Below are 21,161 nucleotides of genomic sequence, written 5' to 3' on the forward strand. Positions count from 1 at the left end.
CAACCCTCTTTGCAAGCCATATTTAAAGAATTAGGGCTTTAACAACAGATCTACCATCTCCAGTGATTTGATGATGCTATTCTGTCTGCTCTGATTCTGTTCCCATGCTCTGCCAGTCAAGGACTTCACTCTACACATCCAAACTTTGTTGTCAGTTACAGGTGGTTGGCTCTAAAACACAGGACCATGTGTGAATACACAGGTGCCTGGCTTTCACACAGCAGCCCGTGGGACCTGGGAGTAACAACCATCAGCTGGAACTCTGCCTCTTTCAGTAGCAGCCAAAATGCTGACTCTAAGGGCACCTGCCAGTAACATCAGCTGGATCTGGACTTTTTTGGAACACACCTGCAGCAGAGGATATGCTCTTAGAAGAGACTTACAGCTCACAGTAGCCCTAAACACTATTAAGATCACCAAAGGACTTTGCCCACTCTGGCAGACTGAACAAAGAAGCAACTCCTCATGTGCAACCACCAATGCCTCCACCCCAAATCTGCCCCTGTGAGTTCCTGGAAATATGGACAGTAAATTAAGCCACGTGATGGGGACTTGAGATAAGATGAAGGGAGTACTGTTGTCCAAGTTATCTCAAACCTAAGGAGAGGTAAACAAGAGTGGGGGAGAAGAGTGTAATGCTGCAGGGAGTCCATGGAGAAGGCCAGCCTAGAACTGTGCTGAAGGTCAGCTCTGGACTGCAGGAGACCATAGTCCAATGACTCCAAAGAAGAGACACACTGAGCACAGAGCATTCACACTCTGAGGCCTGAGGGTTTTTATCTCTTCTGATGGGGCATAACAGGCTCAACTACACAGGCATGAGAGGCAGCTGCCATGTCTTAAAAGGTGTCATAAACCAGCAAAGTCACCCAAAGCACCCCTAGATTTATTTCTGGGTCTTTCCATCAGAGGACTGTACATGATTCACAGTGTAGCAAAAGACAGTGCAAAACCCCACCCTGAAGGGGAGGTGCCTGGGCATACCTATTTATACCTGAATGTATATTAACCCATTCCATTAAACTGTATGTTTTGTGGGACCCTTACCACCAAAAAGGGTGAAGAAGGACCAACAAAACAACGCTGGATCCACAAGGCTAGTGATGATCTTTCTACTTAATTGTTCTCTCTCTGCCTTTCCCCCCCACCCTGTGTCTTTGTCTCTCACACATTTCACTTAATAAAATCTGCATTGTTGATTTTTAGCATATGATCTCATTTGCACGTTAATTTGGGTAAAGTATCGCTCTCTAATAATCACAATAATCAGATCTTAACAGCTCTCCAGATGTGCAGTCACTCAGGTTGTGACTGCAGCTATGGCAGCCAAAAGGTCTGTCACTCATACTAAAAATGACCCACAAACCGAGGGAAGTGGGTCCTTGAAAGGATGTGTGGATGTGGCACCTGGGAACAGGGTTTAGTGTGGACCTGGCAGTGCTGGGTTAATGCTTGGAGTTGATGATGTTAAAGGTCTTTTCAATCTCAAATGGGTCTGTGATTCTGCTTCTGTTAACACAGAGTATAAATGACTAATTAACCTGCTTTTCACCTCTAATATAAATAAAAGGAGTAATGCCCAGTGAACCATCCTCAATGGCATTTAGCAACCATGTACAGATGTTCTGAGATGACACAATGACAACTTCACTGCAAGAGCTGCTGTATTAGAGAGTTCTGAAACTGCAATGGAGTTAGTAAGTACTTCATCTATACCCAGGGTTTTTCTTTTAAAGTTGTTAGAAGTCTGTGCTAAAATGTCATGGAAAATTGTTAGAGGGAGCGGGAATAGCTAAGTTTTTGCTTGCTTTAGGCTTTATGATCATTTTTATTATCATCTCCTACAGGAAATCCAACCCTATTATCTTCTATAGCAATGGGATTTCTTTGTAAATATAAAACTGATTCTAAACAAACAGAAACCAGCAGGGAGGCTGAGACAAACAGAGCATACTATCCAAAGTGCTCCCTAGTTCTTGTAATGCCTTCAAAATAAGCAGCCTAATGTTTTAACTAATTAAATACTGTTATTGCTATTCAAACAGAATCAGCACCTGCAAACCCCAAGACAGAATATAGTTTCACTGCATCTTTCACATAAAATCAATTATTTTTGCACTTGTATCTTAAAAAAAAAAAAAAAAAGCAGCAAATGGAGAAAACTGGTTGTTTAACTTGGACACACAGGTTTACTGCTTCTACTCTTTATTTGAATCTAGCTTATCTCCAGTTTACACTTCTGTCTACAAAACAGACAGTTCACCAGAGACCTGGGCACATGGATAACCATCCTAACAGGAACCACTTCACCCAAATACAAGGAGGCCATTCATACCAGCAGCACTGCTGTGAATCAGAGCACTGCACAATCAGACCATGCAGGACTGGCCCAGAACAGAGGAAGTGCAGACTACAAAGGTCAGCTGAACTGAGCAGCTTCCACAGCCCATGGAAGAGCTGGGTGTTCACTCCTGGATTTTTGATTTGCATATCATTATTTAATTGTATTTTAATTAATCTGCTTTCTGTGCTGAAAGGCCAACATGGGGGATAGCTAATAGGCACCTCCAGAAAGAAAGTAAAACAAGAGATGCAAGTGCTGTGACCAGAGAAACATTTATTCCAGCATCTGCATGGCCAGGAGAGCAGAGTCTGTGCTTCCTGCCTTGATAAACTCAGATTCGCCAGCAGCACCCAGCTCCAAAAACCTCTCTCCAGAGGGGACCAAATTGTGACATTCCTGGTCATCACAGAAGGAGAAAAAAATGTACAACTAGTTTTATTTATTAGATGAAGGGAAAGTACTCACCAAATAGTTTATTTCTCTGCCTGGTCTAATTACAAGCACACAGATTTTATAGGCTCCCCAGAGAAGCGATCACAGCACCAAGCCTGACAGGGTTCAAGAAGTGTTTGGACAATGCTCTCAGGCACACGGTGTGATCCTTGGGATGTCCTGAGCCGAGCCAGGAACTGGACTCCATGATCCAACTCAGCATTGTCTGTGATTCCATGATTTATATTACCACAGCAACTAGGAATCCTATTCACAAAACAAGTATGTGGAAAAAATAGTGGAAAACGTCATAACTATACAGCTATTTCACCACAGAAGCTAAAAAGTATGTCCACTTGCTAAAGTCTTAATCCCACACATGCATCTATGCCCAATTTTATCACTGAAAGCATTCCAACTTCGGTGGGACAATTTGCAAGTGAGTCTTTCAATCTAACAACTGTAAAATTAATCCAGGTGTTCCAATTTCCATTTCCAAGGCTAAACTTTATATTAAAGTCAGTCCTAAAAAACATCTGTTAGTCACATTAGATACATTTGAAGATTCAAGGCCACTGCTTCAAGGAAAGTCCATCGCTGATACAGCCAAATATTTCAGGATTAAAATAATTACTTTGAAGTTAAATCGACTGAAATAATCATTATTTATGTCCTAGGAGGTAAGGACCTTGCTGAATCAACACTTCTGCTTCTCATGTCTCATCTGATAGGAAACTGCTTTCATGTGGTCTCAAATATCTCATAGAGATTAAAAAAAAAAAAAAAAAAAAAAAAAAAGAGAGAGAGAGAGAGAGAAAGAGATCCATCAATTTCCCTATAAAAGACTGCCATAAGCATTTTCTTCTTGAGGTATTTCTCATCAGGATTCCTTTACCACACCTAGGAAGAAACAGGGCTTAAACACAACGCAAAGGAGAAGAGCGCCCCTGCACCACGCAGGGACAGCTTCCAGGAGGTGGGAAAGGAGAATAAACTCGTTTTCTGCCCGTCCCTGGGCTGCCGGCCAGCGGGGACACGGGGAGGGGATACAGGAATACAGGGCACAGCAGCGGGCATGGGCACCAGCCAAAGCACCGTGACACCGCCGCACACCGCAGGATAAATTCTTATTCCTGCCCACCCATCTCTGAACCCCGACAAGGCAAGGATGTGTCCGATGGGCGACAGCACCCAAAGCTGCGCCGGAGCGGACGGCAAAGGACGCGGAGCAGTCACAAGAGGAGAGGGAGGGCACACAGGACGGGCCAGGGATCCCTCCGGCTGTGGAATGCAGGAAAACTGGCGAACATCTGACGTGCCCCGGGGCATATCCACACACCACCACCCAGCTTCCTCTCAGCCTCCGCCGCTCCTTCCTTTGCTTCCCCTTCCCTTTCTCCTTGCCCGCTCCCCCCGGGCTGCCCCGCCGCGGCCGATGGGGGCGCGGGGCGCTGCCCGGCCCGTCCCCTCACGGTACCTGGTGGTGGCCAGCACGGCGGGCGCCGCGCGGCGCAGCTCCATGGCCGCGGGAGGAGGTCCCGCCTCTCCTCCCGGGGCCGGACCCCCCGTCCTGCCGGATGTCAGGCGCCGCCGGCTCCGGTGCAAAACGGAGCGGGGGGGATGAAAGAAAAAAACATCCAGCACGGGGAGGAAAAGAGGAGCGCCGCTCGTAGTCGGCAGGATTCGAACCTGCGCGGGGAGACCCCAATGGATTTCTAGTCCATCGCCTTAACCACTCGGCCACGACTACACCGACGGGCAAGAGTGCTGCCGCGTGAGCCCCACTAACTCACCCCGCCATTCCTCTTCCTCCCGGACCCGAACTTCCCGCAACTTCCCCCAAACCTCGGTGAATGCCCGGGCACTTCTCTTCCTCGTCACGGGAAACAGCTCGCACGCACTCCCGCTGACACAGTGGGGACGGCGCTGCTTCCCGAGGCAGCGCCAGCCGGGTGCGAGGCACGGCCACCCCCGCAGCCCGGCCACACGCCTCGGAGCGGCTGCGTGTTCCGAAGTTTATTTTGGGAAAGAAGAGGGAAGCAGCCGGTCCTTGTGCTGCCTCTGGGGCACCCGCGGCTCGGCTGGGCTGCCCGGGTTTGTTTGTGGGCTGCCGAGCGTACCTGGGCCCTTGGTTATCCCGCGGCCTCTCTGCGCTGCCGGGCACGGCTCCTGCAGGGAAGCGCCTGGAAAAAAGCTTCGCAGCAGGCACAGCTTTGTGGAACACGGAATTACAAGTTGTTATGGTTGGAAAAGACCTCTAAGATCATGGGATCTAATCGTTTACCCATTCACCATGTTCACCACTAAACCATAACCCTAAGTGCTGCAGCCGCGTGTTTATTTGAACACTTCCAGAGACAGCAATTCCACAACTTCCCTGAACAGCCTATCCCAATGCCTGACGACCCTTTCAGTGTAGAATTTTTTCTCCTAATATCCAATTTAAACCTCTTCAGGTGCAACACGAGGCTCTGTCTTCATCTGTCACTTGTTACTTGGGAGAAGAGACCCCCACCTGGCTGCATCCTCCTTTCAGGTGGTTGCAGAGTGATGAGGTTCCCCCGGAGCCTCCTTTTCTCCAGGTTAAACACCACCAGCTCCCTCAGCTGCTCCTCATCACATTTGTGGTCCAGACCCTTCTCACCAGCTCTGCTGTCCTTCTCTGGACAGGCAGAAACCACAGCCAGGGAATATTATAAAAGTGATAAAAAACAGATGCTGACACTGCATCAGTGCAGCCAGCCTCCAAACAGGCTCAGCACCTCAACTGGGTGTACAGCAGTGTCCCCAGAGAGGAGCAGCCCTTGAAAGAGGACCTAGTGAGTAGATTGAGACTTTTCACCCTGGAGGAGTTTGGGAGTGATGGAAATGTCAAAATCAAGAGCGATCCAAAGTAGCAGACACAGAACAATCTTTTGATGCTTGTGGTGAAACAAGAAATCTGGAACATGAAACTATGAGTCAAAACAAAAGGGAGACTTCATAGGTGGGGTTCCTTCCTAAATCCCCATTGTTTTCTCTCCCTGCCACTACAAACCTTTCGTTAAGCAGAGTGTAGACACCACCACCCAGCTGCAGCCTTTCTGGCACAGGAGTTGCAGTTTCCAGAAATGCTGCAAGCCACCAGAAAGCGCTTTTGGAAGATTAATTGTTCTCATGTGGCCTCTGAAGGGTTAAAAAGCCCTGGGGTTGAGCTCCTGAAAGCTTATAATGAATAGTTTTATGGCTAAACAAATTGCTTCTCTAATGGCATTTTTTATTCCCATTTGACTTCCTGGATAATGCAATTTATTCAGATAGTAACAAGGAGTAAGCAGCTGGCAGTTTGCTATCTGAGACAACAAAAATAGATCAGGACCTGAGCCCATGAGCTCCCGCTGAAGCTTGTCATGCTCACTGAGCAGTGTCCTTCCAGAAGTTGCCAAGTGCCTGTGAAGGGGCTTCAAAAGCTGGGGATTTTCTCCCCAAACAGAAGTGTCTGCTTGGCCCCGGTGAGCTGCCACTCTGTGTCCTGGAGAGACTGTGTATGCTGTGTCTGTGCACTCATGGAGAAGTCTGAGCACTGCCTGTTTACCCGATTTCCTAACAAATCTTGTCATATAGGGCATTTTTATAACTCCACAGCCCATATCATCATAACATATGAATAAAACAAGTGCCCCAGTGGTGCTAACCTCTGAAGTTGTGGAAATAATCAGCCGATTTTCCCACAAGGTTAGGGCAGGGTCTTTGTTCAGATAGTGACTGTGAAGAGTGAACCTCTGCCTCAAAGGTGGACACAGATCAAACCTGTCAGTAGAAAACTAACATGCCAATAGAGCTATCTGCAGGAGCTAAGCATCAATTTTCCCTCTTTGAAAAGCAAGCTCCCAGAATACTTGAAGTTTGATTCCCATGTTGCTTTGGATGCTACACAGAAAATTTCTTCCACTTAACCAATTTTTTTACTCAATTAGCCCACTGGAAACCTGCAGGGGAAAGCCTATGGGAGAATGTGTTGTCGTTATATTACAAAGGTTCTATTATCATTACATTACAAAGGTTCCATATTGCCAGAGTTCCATACCTCCTTGATGTTTCTTGTAGGCAGTTCCTCCAGGCACTGACTCTTCCTTGTCCTCACAGCAGCCACTGACTCCAGTTCCCCTCAGCCACCCAATCCACTCTTTTATAACACTCTGCTGACTGGCTGCAGCTGCGGCCTGTTAGCATCAGGCCTGCTCCTAATCCTTAGTAATTGGCTCAGCTGCAACTCTTTAGGGGGTAAGATTACTTTCTACACTTCCTTTATTTACTTGTATTCTATCCTCCTACAATTCCCCCTTTTAATTACAGAGTTACAGCATTTCTAGAAGGACATATTCAAATAAATTAACATTATCACACATTGATATATTTCATTTAGAACTAAGAGTTACACAAATGTTCAAACAACATAATATAGTACAAATACATCTATTTCAAAACGTTAGATCAGTTTTGCAGCTTTTCTCAGTTTGCAAAGTACTTATCTTCAAAACCTTTTATACTTATATTTAACGAACATTAATAGCTGTAATTGATATATTTTACCAATAGTTTAGTATTCAAGTCCTTCTCCCTGAATCCACGGGGTCATATAGTCAAATCCTGTTTCCCCAAATCCATGGGGGTTATATAGCTTAGTAGTTGAGTCCTTTTTCCCAAATCACATCAGGGTCACCATTTGTTGTCATTATATTACAACTGTTCTATTACATTACATTGCAAGGGTTCCATATTGCCAGAGTTTCATACCTCCTTGATGTTTCTTGTAGGCAGCTCCTCCAGGCACTGACTCTCCCTTGCCCTCACAGCAGGCACTGACTCCAGTTCCCCTCAGCCACCCAATCCACTCTTTTATAACACTCTGCTGACTGGCTGCAGCTGCGGCCTGTTAGCATCAGGCCTGCTCCTAATCCTTAGTAATTGGCTCAGCTGCAACTCTTTAGGGGCTAAGATTACTTTCTATACTACCTTTATTTACTTATGTTCTATCCCCCTACAAGAATGTCCAAAGAATCTGAGAACCAATACCAATAATAATCATCACTTGTAAACTTACATTTTCTTACCTACTACTTGGGTTACCCTCAGCTATTTTTCTCTCTTTCATGATCCCTTCTGCCTCAGTTAAATTCTTTATGAGCAAAGGAAAGACAAAGAAACTCTCTGAAGTTTCAGGACTATTTTCTTTGGGATTTGTGGCTTTTTTTCCCTGCCTCTTAGCTCTGCAGTACTGACTGGTATAGTACATTGCTTGACTTACTTTTATCCTTTCTTTTTCTGTTTTCCTTTTCTTTCCATACCCTCACCAAACTCAATCAGCATATTCATGCAGTCTGTATTTACTAGCCTAATTTATGCATAACCTCTATAGTAAAACTATTAATTTGCATAGAATGACTGCCTAAATAGAAATGCATGTTCTTTTACTGCAGGTATGTGTGGTACTGTACTAAACCCTCTGTGGTTTCTGCATAAATGAGGCAAGGCCAAAGATGACTGCTCCAAGTGAGAGAAGATACTCCAAGAAAAGGTAAGTCTGATTTCTGTCAAAAGCTTCTAGAAAGTGAAGGAAAAGAATGAGTGGGAGACAAGCAATTGTTGCTTGGAGGTTGAAGGAGGTTTTTGTTGTCTTCCAGATGTCTGAGCATTAGAAAGTGTCCATGTAAGAGGAACTCATGCTGAAAATGGTATTGTCCAGGAAGGCTAAGATATCTCTCCCAACACAGAGGTGATGGAGAAGCCAGGTTTTAAACAAAGAGTTTGTGGGGAGAGCACATAACCTCTTTAACTAGAGGTGTTGCTGTTTCCTGAGTCAAGTGTCTGTTTCTGGTTTTACTACCACCACCATAAGAAATCTTTTAGCTGTCATTTCATAGAATCAAAAGGAAAATAAGTTATTCTTAGAACTCAAAACTCAGATACTTACTATAAGTAAATCCCAACTGCAATGCAATATCCTTATTAATGTAATGATTTTGGGACACCTTTTAAACATTTGGGTTCAGCAGTATGGTTCTGCTGGTCTGGGAATCCCTACTACATAACTATTTTATGGCTTGTGTCCTGAGCTGACTTTTTGATAACCTTGGTTTTTCACACTGACATAGTCTAGGTCTCCACTTTGCCCAGTTGCTTATCACTTTGTGCTATGAAACAAGAATATTTTCCCTCAGAGCTGCTATGTCCAGCACTGGTAGGGCTTTCAGAGCAAAGGGCTCCTGAGGCTCAGCAGCAGCTGGGAAATGAGTTTATATCATTTTCCCCCACTTCTTTCTTCCCTTCCACGACCAATATTTCTACTCTCCTTCCACAGTACCTCTGCTCTCCTAACTGCTGACTACACACAAGAGCAGGAACTGCAGGTGTTTTCTTCAACACAAGGAAAAGCGCTGAAAAGGAGTGGAAAAGGGATGGAGGTGGCTCTTGTGCTTGTGAGTCAGCTCTTACCAGGTGAGGTGGGCATCCCTTGCCACCCTGCACTGCGCTCTATCAAACCTCTGCCCTCGTGTCACAGATCAGGGACACCTGGCTTTGAGCCCCCCTCCCAAATCCTGCTCTCAGACGCTTGGCACAGGCCCATGGTGTGTGGGTATTACAGTCCCAGTGCTCAGACACTCAGCTGAGAGTGTTTAGGCTCAGGGACAGCATATCAGTTTTGTTCGCCTCTGATCCGTTTTCTGTCCACTAGAGAGCACTCAAATACCACCTATGGACACGGGACGGGCACTGGTGCTGACTGCAGTCCCCACCTGAGTCTCATCGGGCTGGTTTTGCATGCAGCAGAGTTAATTTTCTTCATAGCATCTGCTGAAGCGTGGCACTCCCCCTTTGGGAGCCCACTGCCCACCTGTTTGGCAGCATTCACTCACACACACAATCCCACCAGCTCCAGGGTAATCCCCAGCTTGTGCTCACAACCAGTTACACTGGGGTTTTCTACAGACCTAAAGTCAGTCAGAGATGTGTTTGCACTTAGGACTGATGTCTGTATTTACTTTTGATACACAAATAGTTAACTTACACCGACACACTGCCCAGAGGGGTTTTCTCAGCCACCAGCCTCACCAGGGGACTTAGTGGTATGAAAAAGGGGAATAATTGCCACCTGTGCTCGAGGACTGCTCACCAGCCATCTCCAGCAGGCACTGAGGTCCCACAAAGGGTTAAAGCAAGGAAGAAAAACTTCTCAGAGCCTGTTAGAATATTGACTGATTTGTGGCTGGGGTCTGTTCATTCTGTTCAATGTGAATGGACTGCAGCCCTACAGTTTAATCCCTCTCTGTTCTTCACAGGGGCACGGGGAGATGAAGGGTCTCCATCAGGGTCAAGGTGTGACCCCATGAACTCATCCCAGGGTCATGTCTGTCTCCTGTACACTGAGCAGGGACCAGCTCCTGCAGCACTGCATCCCTGCCTGGGTGTGATTCTTGGCAGCTCATGGATTTGCTTTTCATCTCCTCAAAGCAGCAGGAGAACAACAGTGGGTTTATAAGCCCAGAGGAAATTGTCCACCAAGTTTTGAATCCCTGGCAGAGGACTCTAGCTGTAATCATGGCAGGATGAGGGGAAATCAGAGCCCTGCTTAGGGTATAGGAAATAAAATGTGGGGGAAAAAGCAAGGGCAAATGAACATATTTAAAAACAAAATAAATCAGCTATGGAAACACAGTTTAAAAGCTGAACATGGAATTTTTTTCCAGCCTTGATTTGGGAGAGATGCAATATAATTTCATTACTGAAAAAGGCTGTGCTAAGAGTCCAGTGAGATGATCACTCACTTATCACTCCTAACACTATTTGTTTTCAGATGACAATTACAAAACCCAGATGTGAACCACTAGGAGATTTTATATTAGGACTGGGCTTCTCAGTGAGTTTCAAAGGTAGCCAAAATGGGAGATTTAAAATTCACTCTTGTTATATGATGTGGTAAGGTTGTTGATAGCCTGTCATGGCAGTCTTTTAATCTACACACCTCCTAAACTCAGTATAGATTTATTCTGGAGAGAAAGGAGCAGAGTTATAGAGCTGTTATTCATTATGCCTCATGCTTTCCTCCCTGCTTTAAACATTTAACCTGTAATATGATGAGCCACATGTCAGGAATAATCTAGTATAAACCATAGGTAATCCCTGCTGAAAGATAAGCCTGGCTCTTGACCTGCTTCAGCCCTGGAATTAAAATTCCACCTCTCTTAAATTTGGGGGTACTAGGTAAATCATGGATCAGTTTCATGGTAGCCAGTGAGGAAGAAAAGATGAGATTTCCTGGTTTCCCTCAGTTTAATAAAACCAAACCCTAAAATGCAGAAAGTTGTCTCTATTATTCAAAAACCACATCTACAGTAGACAGATACAGTGATTTTAATTTTTTTTCCCCCCTAAAGAAACCATAGGTTTTGGGTAGTTAAGTCTTTACATAGCAGCAATGGAAAGTATTTCCCCAGTCCAGGAAAAGTGAAGGAACAGTCAATAACTGCACAAGTTTCCACCTAAACATGTTGCCAAGATTTTCAAATCTGTCTTCACCACACACCTGACCGAAGCCCAAGGATTTTACCATCACTTCTCTCACTCCCACCAAATAAGCTCTGGAGGTGTTTATGTTTGTGCTAAGTTATTTAGTTGGAGATGAGCAAGAGCCCAAGGCCTGCTTGGTTTTGGTGTTGGCTCCTGGTTGCTCATTACCGTGTGAAAGTGTGGAAATGACTCCCTGTATGCAGATTCCTGACTGTGTAAGGAAGTGTAAAGGCTGAGAGTGATGGAGACCCAGGCTTCTCCGCTGAACTGCCCACCAGGGCACAGTGTGAGCCATCCTGGTCAGAGCTGGCCAGGTTTTGTTCCTGGATTTCGTTTTAAAATTAGGAAACATTTCAGGGTCATTGTTGAAACAATTCCTCCATTTTTTATGAGTGATTCTGGACCTAACTGAAATTCTCCCAAAAGGAAAAATTTCAACTTTCGGAATTAGCAAGCAAAACAAAAAGGGCTGGGAGGTGAAGGGGTGTTAGTATGTTATTCTTCAGCACCTCTTCCTAAAAAAGTGTGTGCCATTGCTCTGTCTGTTGCTCCCTGTATCTGCCAGTCTCTGTGGCTGCTCCCCACTGAAAAACACTGCAGTGACTCAATTTTAACCAAGCGCAACACAGGAGGGAATGGCTGGACAAATTTCAGCTCCTCCAACCACTGTAAAAACCTGGCAGCTCAGTAGGTGAGAGGCCAGGATTTGTGTCCCTCTAAGGGAAAAGCTGAGGCATAAACTCAGCAGATACCTGTTTGATTTGGCTCACCAGCCACTTCTCATATACCTCCAATGTGATGGAAATAAAATACAAGTACAATGCAGGCTTTTTGGTAAACTGAGTCACATTGGTTCTGCTGCATTTTTTTCAATCCAAGATAACTAGTTTGGCAGATGCCATGAGAGCCATTTCAATGGCCCAACCTTTTCTAGGTGACAGCAAGCCAGGATAGAGTGACTCAGTTGTCCAAGGAGATCTGCAAGATGCCTTTGTCTCAAAGCACCATCAGTACAACCCACCTCATCAACCAGCCATTCATACACAGCTGGAGTAGGAAGGTGAGCATCTTTCCAGGGCATTGCTGTTTCTTTCAGGAGCTGAGTTTAGCCCACAGATACTTTACAACAAGCATTTTGAGTCAGATGCTCTGATGCTTACCTAGAAAGTGGTGAACAGATTCTGGGTAATATGGACATGGTATTTACATTCATGGGTTTTTAATTAAGATATTTGTGGCTGCAATTGTAAAGGTGTTATGAAGCAGTAACTACTTGCTTATCTAGTGTCACACAGGGAGATTATTCATGCTTTAAATTAGATTTTGACCTGCACAGCATCTTGCTCTGTGCTGATCTGGTAGACTGGCTTTGTAGTCAATAGACAAAAGGAAAACTTCTGATTCAAGGAATGGCACAGCTGATGTGTGTCTAACAAATCTCATGTTGTAGATCAAGTGAAATGAATCTATCCTAAATACTTTATCACATTCCTTCAAAACAGTGAACACTAAAGTGGCCCTCCATGGGTGTTGGAGATTTTAGAGAAGTGGGTGATTGTGCTTCAGAACGACAGAGGGAAAAATGTCCCCAGAAAGAGCTGTAGCCTTTTAGGGTACAGTGGTGTAGCAAACATTTTGGATATTTTTCTCATGAGTCAAGTTTTCAGTTTTCTCTAGTGCAAGAAGCAACCACCACGTGGTGAGAGAAACAATCATCCTGAGGAGAATGGAAATGAAGTCTCCTTGGGAGAGCACATTGTTCAAGCTGGTCCTACAACCAGCTGTTTTTATTCCTCGTTCATACGATGGAGCCTAAGCTGGAATCAGTCACTGGGGCATTCAAAGCTACAATTACAAAACCAGAATGGTAATTGCTACCTGAGCATTGCAGTCAGGGGAAGTGGTCTGGGCAGTGCTGAACTGGGAAGTATTTTTACTGGGAAATGCAGGAACTGAAAAAAAAAGGCTGTTTGCATGGAAGGTGCTCTTCCCTTCTGACACTCCACCAGGAACATCCATTCCAATCCTGTGCAAGGTTGTAAATACAACTTTAGTATTTCCTCAGTCCTTTTCCCAAGCTGCCCACAAGAGCAGTCAGGGACTTGTTGCAAAAGAGAGGGCAAAACTAAGGTGGGAAGGAGTGTGGCTGCCCCAGGATCCCCGCCAGCCCTTCCCAAGGCAGTGTTCTTCACTGCTCTTGCTGCAGCTTCTCAGCTCCCCACCAAATATCATGGACCCAGACATTTCTTCCAACAAGCAAAGCCACTGTTTCTTGGCTAGCTAAGGTGCAGCCCAGCCATGCTGGAATCAGCTTTTGAAGGAATGAAGGCAGTGCCACAGACAATCCCGACAATGACCTAGGTTTTCTATACACAAGCCTGTCAGGTACCCCACCCTGATCTCCAGGGTCTCCAGTGTTTCATTTACACAATAAAACTAATAATGCCAGGGAGCCAGCTCAGCATTGTCACAGAGTTATGAGGGTCTCTGGTGTGTTTTTGGACTCAGACCCTGATGAAGAGTTCCTGGAGCAGGCTGGGGACCTTTCTCAGCTGACAGCTTGTACATCACCATCAGTCTTGGAGATGATGGGAGTTTATCCATGTGGACATAGGCTGATCCACAGCACGTGACCCTGGTACCAATGAGTGTTCCTACCAACATTTCATGTACGTGTATAGATGTGGCCCAAGTGGCTACCTCTACTTGCACAATTATGTCTGCCTGAAGAGCTCATGAGCTTTTATATTCATAACCTGTCTTATAAATATTGTATCCACAAGCCAGTACTGTACAGAGGAAAAAACTGTGGAGAAGATTCAGAGGAAAAAGCTGCAGAGAAGATTCAGATCTGGATTCATTTGCAGTTTCCACATTGGTAATTCATCAAGGCCCAGGAAAACCTTTAACTATCCTTGTGCCTTTGACTCTTATGAAAACTGTCAGCCAAGACTGAATCTGCACGCAGGGTGAGGTCCCACAGAAAGGACAGAAGCAGAATTTAACATCTCCATGTTCCAAGTGTGAAGTGCTGGTTAGAAAATCAGCAGCTGCCCTCCCAACAATCATTTAATTTAATTTAATTTAATTTCATACAGGACTCAGTCATATTAAGTATTTTGAGCTGTACTTTTCTTCTGGACACAGATGAAGGAGCCCAGAATGGCATATTTTGACTTACTAACCTTGAGATCAATGTGTGAACCACAGAAATAAGCAGAGCTCCCTGTACAGTGCTGAAGTGACCCGCACACAGTGCTGTGCTCTTCAAGGATTTCTTTAGTACCAGAAAGTCCCATTTTATTTTATTTTTTTCCTAAAAAATTACTAAATTCTGATGATCTTTTTAAAAGGTCACGTGCTCAGGTGCTAAAATAAGTACCTGGGGTTTCTCTGCAGGATACTCAGGACTCACAGAATCATTTAGGTCTATAGACCTTAGGAAAAGGTCTATAGACATCGTGCTGGTCAAGGAGGCAGAAGGTTAGAAGCCCCCCTCTTTTCTGAGGCAGCAGCTGGAGGTCTGGATGTCTCAGGTAGCACCATATATTCACATTAAAGAATCTGGTATTGTCTCAGGTGCATAAGTGTTCTGGTGGGTAAGGACAGACAAGTGGGCAAGGCAAAGCAAGTGTGTTGCCTGCATTAAATATAAATCATAGAATCATAAAAAAGCCTGGGTTGGAAGGGACCTTAAATATGATCTTGTTCTCCCCCCCCTACTGTCATGGGCAGGGACACTTTCCACCACCAGGTCAGGTTGCTCAGGGTCCCATCCAACCTGACCTTGAACACTTCCAGGGACAGGACATCCACAGCTTCTCTGGGCAACCTGTGGCTGTGCCTCACCACCCTCACAGTAAATAACTTCTTCCTATCATCAAATCTAAATCTCTCTTCTTGTAGTTTAAAACTATTCCCCTTGTCCTGTCTCTGTCTACACATATAAAAAATGGCTCTGTTTATTTTCTGTAAGCCCCCTGTAAGTACTGTAAGGCTGCAGTGAGGTGCCCCCAGGGCCTTCTCCAGCCTGAACAGCCCCAGCTCTCTCAGCCAGTCTGAATAGGAGAGGTGCTCCACCCCTAGGATCATCTTTGTGTCCTACTATAAATAACAGGTCTGTGCCTTTCTTATTGAGGCACAAACAGATGCTACCCAAATACTGATGTCAGCCTACACCAGCTTGTCTGCAGAGAGCTGAGACAGGCAGTTGTGAACACACAATCAAGGTCATGCCCAACAGGGCACTTGACATTCCACACTGATGTGTGTCACCAGCTCCATCCATGCAGCTGTCCCTGTCCAGAGGCATGCCTTTAGCTTTAGTGGGAGAACTAAATAAATCTGCAGGGGCTGCAGGATGTAATACATTGCACACATCTCCTTTTATTGCATTTACCAATGGAAAGATACATAGGCAGAAAGCTTCTTCTATGTTACACCTCAAAACTTTGCAAAGGACCCTTCCTTAAGCAATATTTGATTTCCTCTTTGTATGAACTTGGTGACTGTTTGAGACAGAGTCTCAAATGTGAAATAAAATGCAACTTCACCTGACATACCCATAGTTAAAACTTAACACCTGATCCTGCAGCTCACACTCAAGTCTGTCTAATGCAGAGCAGAGAGAAAAAGGGGTGTGCCCACAAAATGTGTTCCCATTTGCAGCCAGTTTTCCATCTCCCCTCTTTTTACACAGGACACACTTGTGCTGGGTTGCTTTATGAGTATTTCACAGCCTGCGCGGAGAGAAACCGGAGTGGGTGCCTTCCGAACTGCGAGTGCCTCCCACATCCCACCCGCGCCTCGGAAAGCGCCTTCCGCGGAGCCGCAGTGCTATGAATCCCTTCTCCAGGAGATGGTGCTCCTGCCCTGGGAGAGCCCTTCCCGGGAATGCACGCTTCCAGAGGATGCTCGGTCCCAGCGCGGCCCCCGGCCCCTCTGCTGAGCTGGGACGGGGCGATGGCTCCGTGGGATGCGTTCTCTTCCCAGCTTCTCATGCTGCTCGGCAGCTGAAGGAGAAAGAGGCACACAGCATGGATTTTTGTTTAGAAAAAGTTGGAAAAGGCAAGATGGAAAAGGGAAGCAGAAATGGTGGGCTTGAAGTGCAGAACTGAGTAGGAGACCAGGAGGTATCAGTGGTAAGAATTGGTTTGTGAGCTGCTCAGTTTGCCCTGTGGCGTGTGCTGGTGTCTGTGGGGCCTCTCAGGTGAGATCCATCTCTCCTGTGGGGCCAAAGCCCCCACGTGTGTCATGGAAGGACATGCTGCCCTGGCAGGGAGGTCAGGGACAAGCTTTGATGGGAGTGATGCAGACCATGCAAAGCTGCAATCAAACACAACTTTTCACCGCATCTTTCCCCCCACCCACACACCCACCTTCCTCCATTCTTCCTCCTCCTCCTCACAGCCCAGCACAGCAGCAGGCACAGAGGAGTGCTGGGCTGGGGCTGAGGGTGGCAGGTCTGCTCTGGCCATCTGCACACCTCAGCCAACCCCCAGGGCTTGGTGGTGTCCCCAGTAACTGTCCAGGAAACCAAATTTGCCAGAATTTAGTTCCATTTGTCAGGCCCGTGGCAGAAAATAAAAGCATGGGATTAGAACACTGAAGTGAATGAGAGAAAAAAGGCAACAACAATACCAAAGGATAGGAGGATAACTTAAAGGAGGAAAAAAAAAACCCAGTCACCCTCCTTCCATGTCTATAGTGGTGAACAGCTGCACAGAAAGTTATGAGTGAGGTAACGAGTTATTATTTGAGTTATGACCCATAACTGGAGTTGGTGGTAAGACTTTGCATTGCAATGGAAAGCAAAGAACTTGGTTTGGTATGGAGGAATTCTGTCTGAAATGGCAGAGAAGTGAGCCTGACACAGCAGTCATGAGCAGCACTGGCTGGAAGGGATGGGGAGAGGGCAGAGAAGGAGTCTCCCAGGAGGAGGTGGGAGCTGGAAAGATCAGGGTGAGGTATTCTGTTCCTTTCCTGGTGTTCCCTTAGGTATCTGCTGGCAAATACTCTCCCAGCCAGGTGTCCCCTTCTCCTTCCTGATGCCCCCAGATCTCAGGAGCCTTGACAAAGGGACTGGGAGCTGTAGGACAAGAAACTGGGGAGGATGTGATGTGGGAAACTGATGAGAGAAAAAAAGACTGAGTGGAGATGAAAGGATTTAATACATAAGAATAAGAAATCATGGAGCAGAGCTTGAGGAGAGCTGTAGGACAGTGCTTCCCCTTGTAGCATGTTCATCCAGGGGTGGGAGGAGACAGCTGACAGCTTTCTTGACCTCTGTGGCAGCTATCTCAGCTGGGCTCTGTGTTCATGCTGCAGGAACTGCTTTCTGGAGGTACTGCTCTCCCCCCAGGAACTAGTAATGGGAAGAAGGTGGTTAGTTAGACTGAAAAGGAACCCAAAATGAAGTGAATCCCACCCCTTCCAACCAGATGCTGGCCTAGACTACCACCATGAGGACGCTTGTGGTGAGTCATCACCATGATCCAGCATCTGTGACTGGTGCCTTGACAAATTACTTGCTGACTCTGCACTTTTCAAAAAGCAGAGTCAGCTTTTAAAATTTGTTTTAATTGACTGAGTGCTCAGTTGTGTTTTGACTCACTATTTTCAGGTGGCTTATGCCAGACCCTGTCAACCAGATGCTGAATAGGACAATTTTCCCTGAGGGGATATTGGAAAGCTTTTTTCAAGAAGCTTTTTTGTTTCCAGAAGGATTGAACTCTCCACAAAGCATTTCCTGTCCCCTAGCTAGAGCTCAGTGCTCAAACTGCTCAAATAGAAAGTGAAGTGAGACAAGCTCAGCTTTAGGCAGCCAGACTGAGCTGGCGTCAGGTCTCTGGGCCTGAAGCAAAGCAGCCTATGGGGTCCTTGAATCCATCTGATGTTTCATGCATGGGGTTTGTACCTTGATTTGTCTTATCTTCCCTGGCTATCCCTGAGCAGACAATCAGAAAGAATTCAGCTTGGCCTCAGTTTAAGTAAGTTTTGGAAGGAGTTGCTGGAAGATTTGGAAAGAAAACGCTGCTGTTGCTTAGCTACTTGCTGAGCTGGCCCTGCCATCACTTGTAGCCATCTCGCTAGAAGACATTTGTTAAGTGAAGCCCCAAGAGGCTTCTTGTGTGGTCACTACATGAAAACACATCTTCCAAATAGCCACTGGCATCAATGGTTTGATCACTGAACTTGCTCAAGACTTGAAAATCTGATGGAGACCCACTGGCTCAGCTAACAGCTGCAAACACCTCCAGTTTTGAGGTGTGGAGGGGGTTTGTCACTGCAGCTTATTTCTATTCCATCAGAAAGGGCTGATAACAGGGAAGGTGCAGAGCTCTGGGAATGTAGCTGAGACATGAGGCACATGGTTATTCCTTGAGGATTTCCCTTCTGCCTCAGTTTCCTACTTTGGGAAGTGGTCTTCCATGCCTGTTGTGGTTCTAATTAAATCAAATTCACTCCTGTGCTGAAGAGCATCAGTAGGGCAGCCCTTCTGCCAGGCTGGGCTCTTGCCCACAGCTGTTCAAGAGCAGGTAGCCATGGCAGGGTGATTCACCATGACCAGGACTCAACCCCTGAGCATGGAGATGATCCAGTGCTCCACACACAAAGGTACCCAGCTGCCATGGACTATGCAGAAGGACAAGGAAAGTGCTGGGCACAAAAATAGGGAGCTCAGGAAGGGAGACTGCAACAGAGGGGACAAGCCCAAGTGTCAGCCAGGCAGGAATGATTTCTACCTGACCCTGAAGCAACCATCATGCAAAAAATGTTCTGAGTAAGAAAACTGGCTTAGTGAGAAGACTGTCCCCTTCTTTCCAGAAATCTGACCAGAAGGGTCTGTTGGTCAAGGAAGGGAGAGACTGTGGTGGGACCTGGTGCAAGCTGTCTCAGGAGTCAGGATCCCTCCTGGGCATACAGCCATTGGCTTCATGTTCCTTGGGACTGGTTCTTAGGGAAAAAATAGAGGCAAATGTGGCCCTTCATCTTAGGTTTTGACACACTTCCGATTTAATACTCTGTGAACAGGGTGTCAGGACAGTCTCAAAACTGTGTTTTCAGTCCATGATGGAGATACTCAGAGGATTTTTAAGTGTAAAAGCAAAGAGAGATGGAGCAAGTGAGCAGGGCTGGAGCCAGGATCAGCACGTTGGTTGAGGGGCCCCACGGGCAGGAGCACATTGCTGTGCCCACAGCAGTGGGGAGTGCCCTTAGGAGGAACCAGTCTATTTACTGGTGAAGCTGAACGGACAGAAAATCTCCCTCAGTTATGTGGGTGTTTTTTTCTGTATAAACTTGCTAATTGAGTTGTAAAATAAAACTGCAGCCTTTCCTCTCCAATTTCTGCTGCTGCAGCAGCGTGCTAATTTGGGTTTGGAAGGGGGCTGGTAGAAAGTGGCTTTTTGCCAGGGTGAAATTATGCACAAAAGTTTTGCAGTGGGAGAGAAGGGAGCCCATCCCCAGCACAGGGAAGGACTGGGGGCAGGAGCTGCTGTGCTGCTGTGCAGGGCTCGGGAGGCTTGGGAAGGTCCTGCAGCTGGTCTGGGCTGGGCTGATGGAAATTCAAGAAAGCCCAAAAGGGTTTAAATGAGGCTGCAATGGAGAACAGATGGGAAAATCAGTGCCTGTGCGTCTCGATAGACGCTGTGTGGTTGGGAGGATGAGCTGTGGGGTTTCACATCTTCCCTCTGGCTCAGCTGGGCAGGATTTGCTGCTTGGGTTGGGGTACCTGTGTGTGTGTGTGTGTGTGTGTGTGTGTGTGTGTTCATGTGCCTTCTGGTGCTCACAGGCATGTGTCCATGTCACTGGGGTTGTGTGGGGGTCTGTGTGCCTGTGTCTGGGTCTCCATACAGACAATGAGCTCAGGGATCTGCCTCTTGTCACCCAGCAGCACAAGACTCTGTCATAGGGACAGCTGCACACAGGGACAAGGGTGGTATGGTGCAAATTGATGCACAGGAACCCCTTGCTCAGCTCTGCCAGCTCACAGCAGGCAGGGATTTGGCCCTGGTGCCCACACTGGGGGCTGAGAAAAGGACTAGTCTGTGGGCAAAAAAAGTTGTGGGGGAAGAACAATCAGGAGGCACAGCTGTCTGTGGCATCAATGTAACTTTAATTTTTGAAACATACAGATCAAAAATGCAGTGACAGTGACAGTTCCAGTCCCAGGGAATTTAGTGGAGCTTGGGGTTCCACAGTTGTGGGGTGGGAACATGCACCCCAGCCTGCAGGAGGATGTGCAGACTTTGGCGCTTGAGGCTGAAGGGTTGTAGGACTGGGGCCCACACTCACCATTTTTGTCCCTTTCATGTTTCCCATAAAACTGACTGTGTGAAATGGTTCCAGGCAGGATGCTCCAGAAACCATTGCAAGAAGCCTGGAGGTTTATGGATAGACTTGTCTGCCCATTGAACAGTCCTTCTCATCCCACCATCCTTCCATCCTTTTGCTGACCCTTTTGGTCCCTTCCTTGGGCAGCACTGAGTGCTGCCATGTGCTGCAGTGAGAGCATCAGGAGCACAGTTTGGAGCCTGGGGGGCTGCTCTTTGAGGTGGGATTAAGTGGGACAGGACCAGACAGTGCTTTTCAGCATTCCCATCTTTGGGAAGAGATGCCCTGAGCCGTGCTGCCATGTTCTAGTTCTGGGAGGGCTCCTGAGTGGAGCCTCAGCACCCTGGCCAGGGGGGAGTGAGGCCTCAGGGCTGGGAGGTCTTGTCAGATGGTTTTTTAAAATGACCTTTACTATCTGAACAGCGTCAGGCTGGATTTAAAAAGGGGCTGACAGAAGAATAACAGTTAATGAAGCTTTCCTCTGCGAGCCCAGCTGGGTTAG

The 21,161-nt window shown here is 46.5% G+C and overlaps 1 protein-coding gene, 1 long non-coding RNA gene and 1 other non-coding gene across 8 annotated transcripts in view; 1 reads left to right on the forward strand and 2 right to left on the reverse strand.

The window, feature by feature from the left end:
• The window catches only part of HS1BP3 (HCLS1 binding protein 3), a 57,466-nt gene extending 52,715 nt beyond the window's left edge, over nucleotides 1–4,751 (reverse strand). For 3 of the 5 annotated variants that reach the window (XM_063150901.1, XM_063150905.1, XM_063150903.1), the window contains exon 1: nucleotides 4,254–4,313. In XM_063150901.1, the coding sequence (XP_063006971.1) occupies nucleotides 4,254–4,297 (44 nt within the window). In that variant the 5' untranslated portion in view covers nucleotides 4,298–4,313. Of the gene's footprint in view, nucleotides 1–2,809; nucleotides 3,044–4,253; nucleotides 4,314–4,569 lie in introns of those variants that run through there. The other 2 variants (XM_063150902.1, XM_063150904.1) reach the window with 2 other exon arrangements.
• On the forward strand, nucleotides 1,601–10,471 carry LOC134415481 (uncharacterized). Of its 2 annotated transcripts, none has more exons than XR_010027058.1 (4): nucleotides 1,601–1,697; nucleotides 8,236–8,333; nucleotides 9,117–9,253; nucleotides 10,096–10,471. It is a non-coding gene; the product is annotated as an uncharacterized LOC134415481 (long non-coding RNA). The 2 variants fall into 2 exon arrangements; XR_010027059.1 differs by lacking the exon at nucleotides 1,601–1,697 and adding an exon at nucleotides 6,750–7,039.
• TRNAS-AGA (transfer RNA serine (anticodon AGA)) lies at nucleotides 4,445–4,526 on the reverse strand. The gene has a single exon. It is a non-coding gene; the product is annotated as a tRNA-Ser (tRNA).
• Nucleotides 10,472–21,161: the final 10,690 nt, after the last annotated feature.

The sequence above is a fragment of the Melospiza melodia genome, chromosome 3, assembly GCF_035770615.1.
Source record: "Melospiza melodia melodia isolate bMelMel2 chromosome 3, bMelMel2.pri, whole genome shotgun sequence".
Classification (NCBI taxonomy): domain Eukaryota; kingdom Metazoa; phylum Chordata; class Aves; order Passeriformes; family Passerellidae; genus Melospiza; species Melospiza melodia.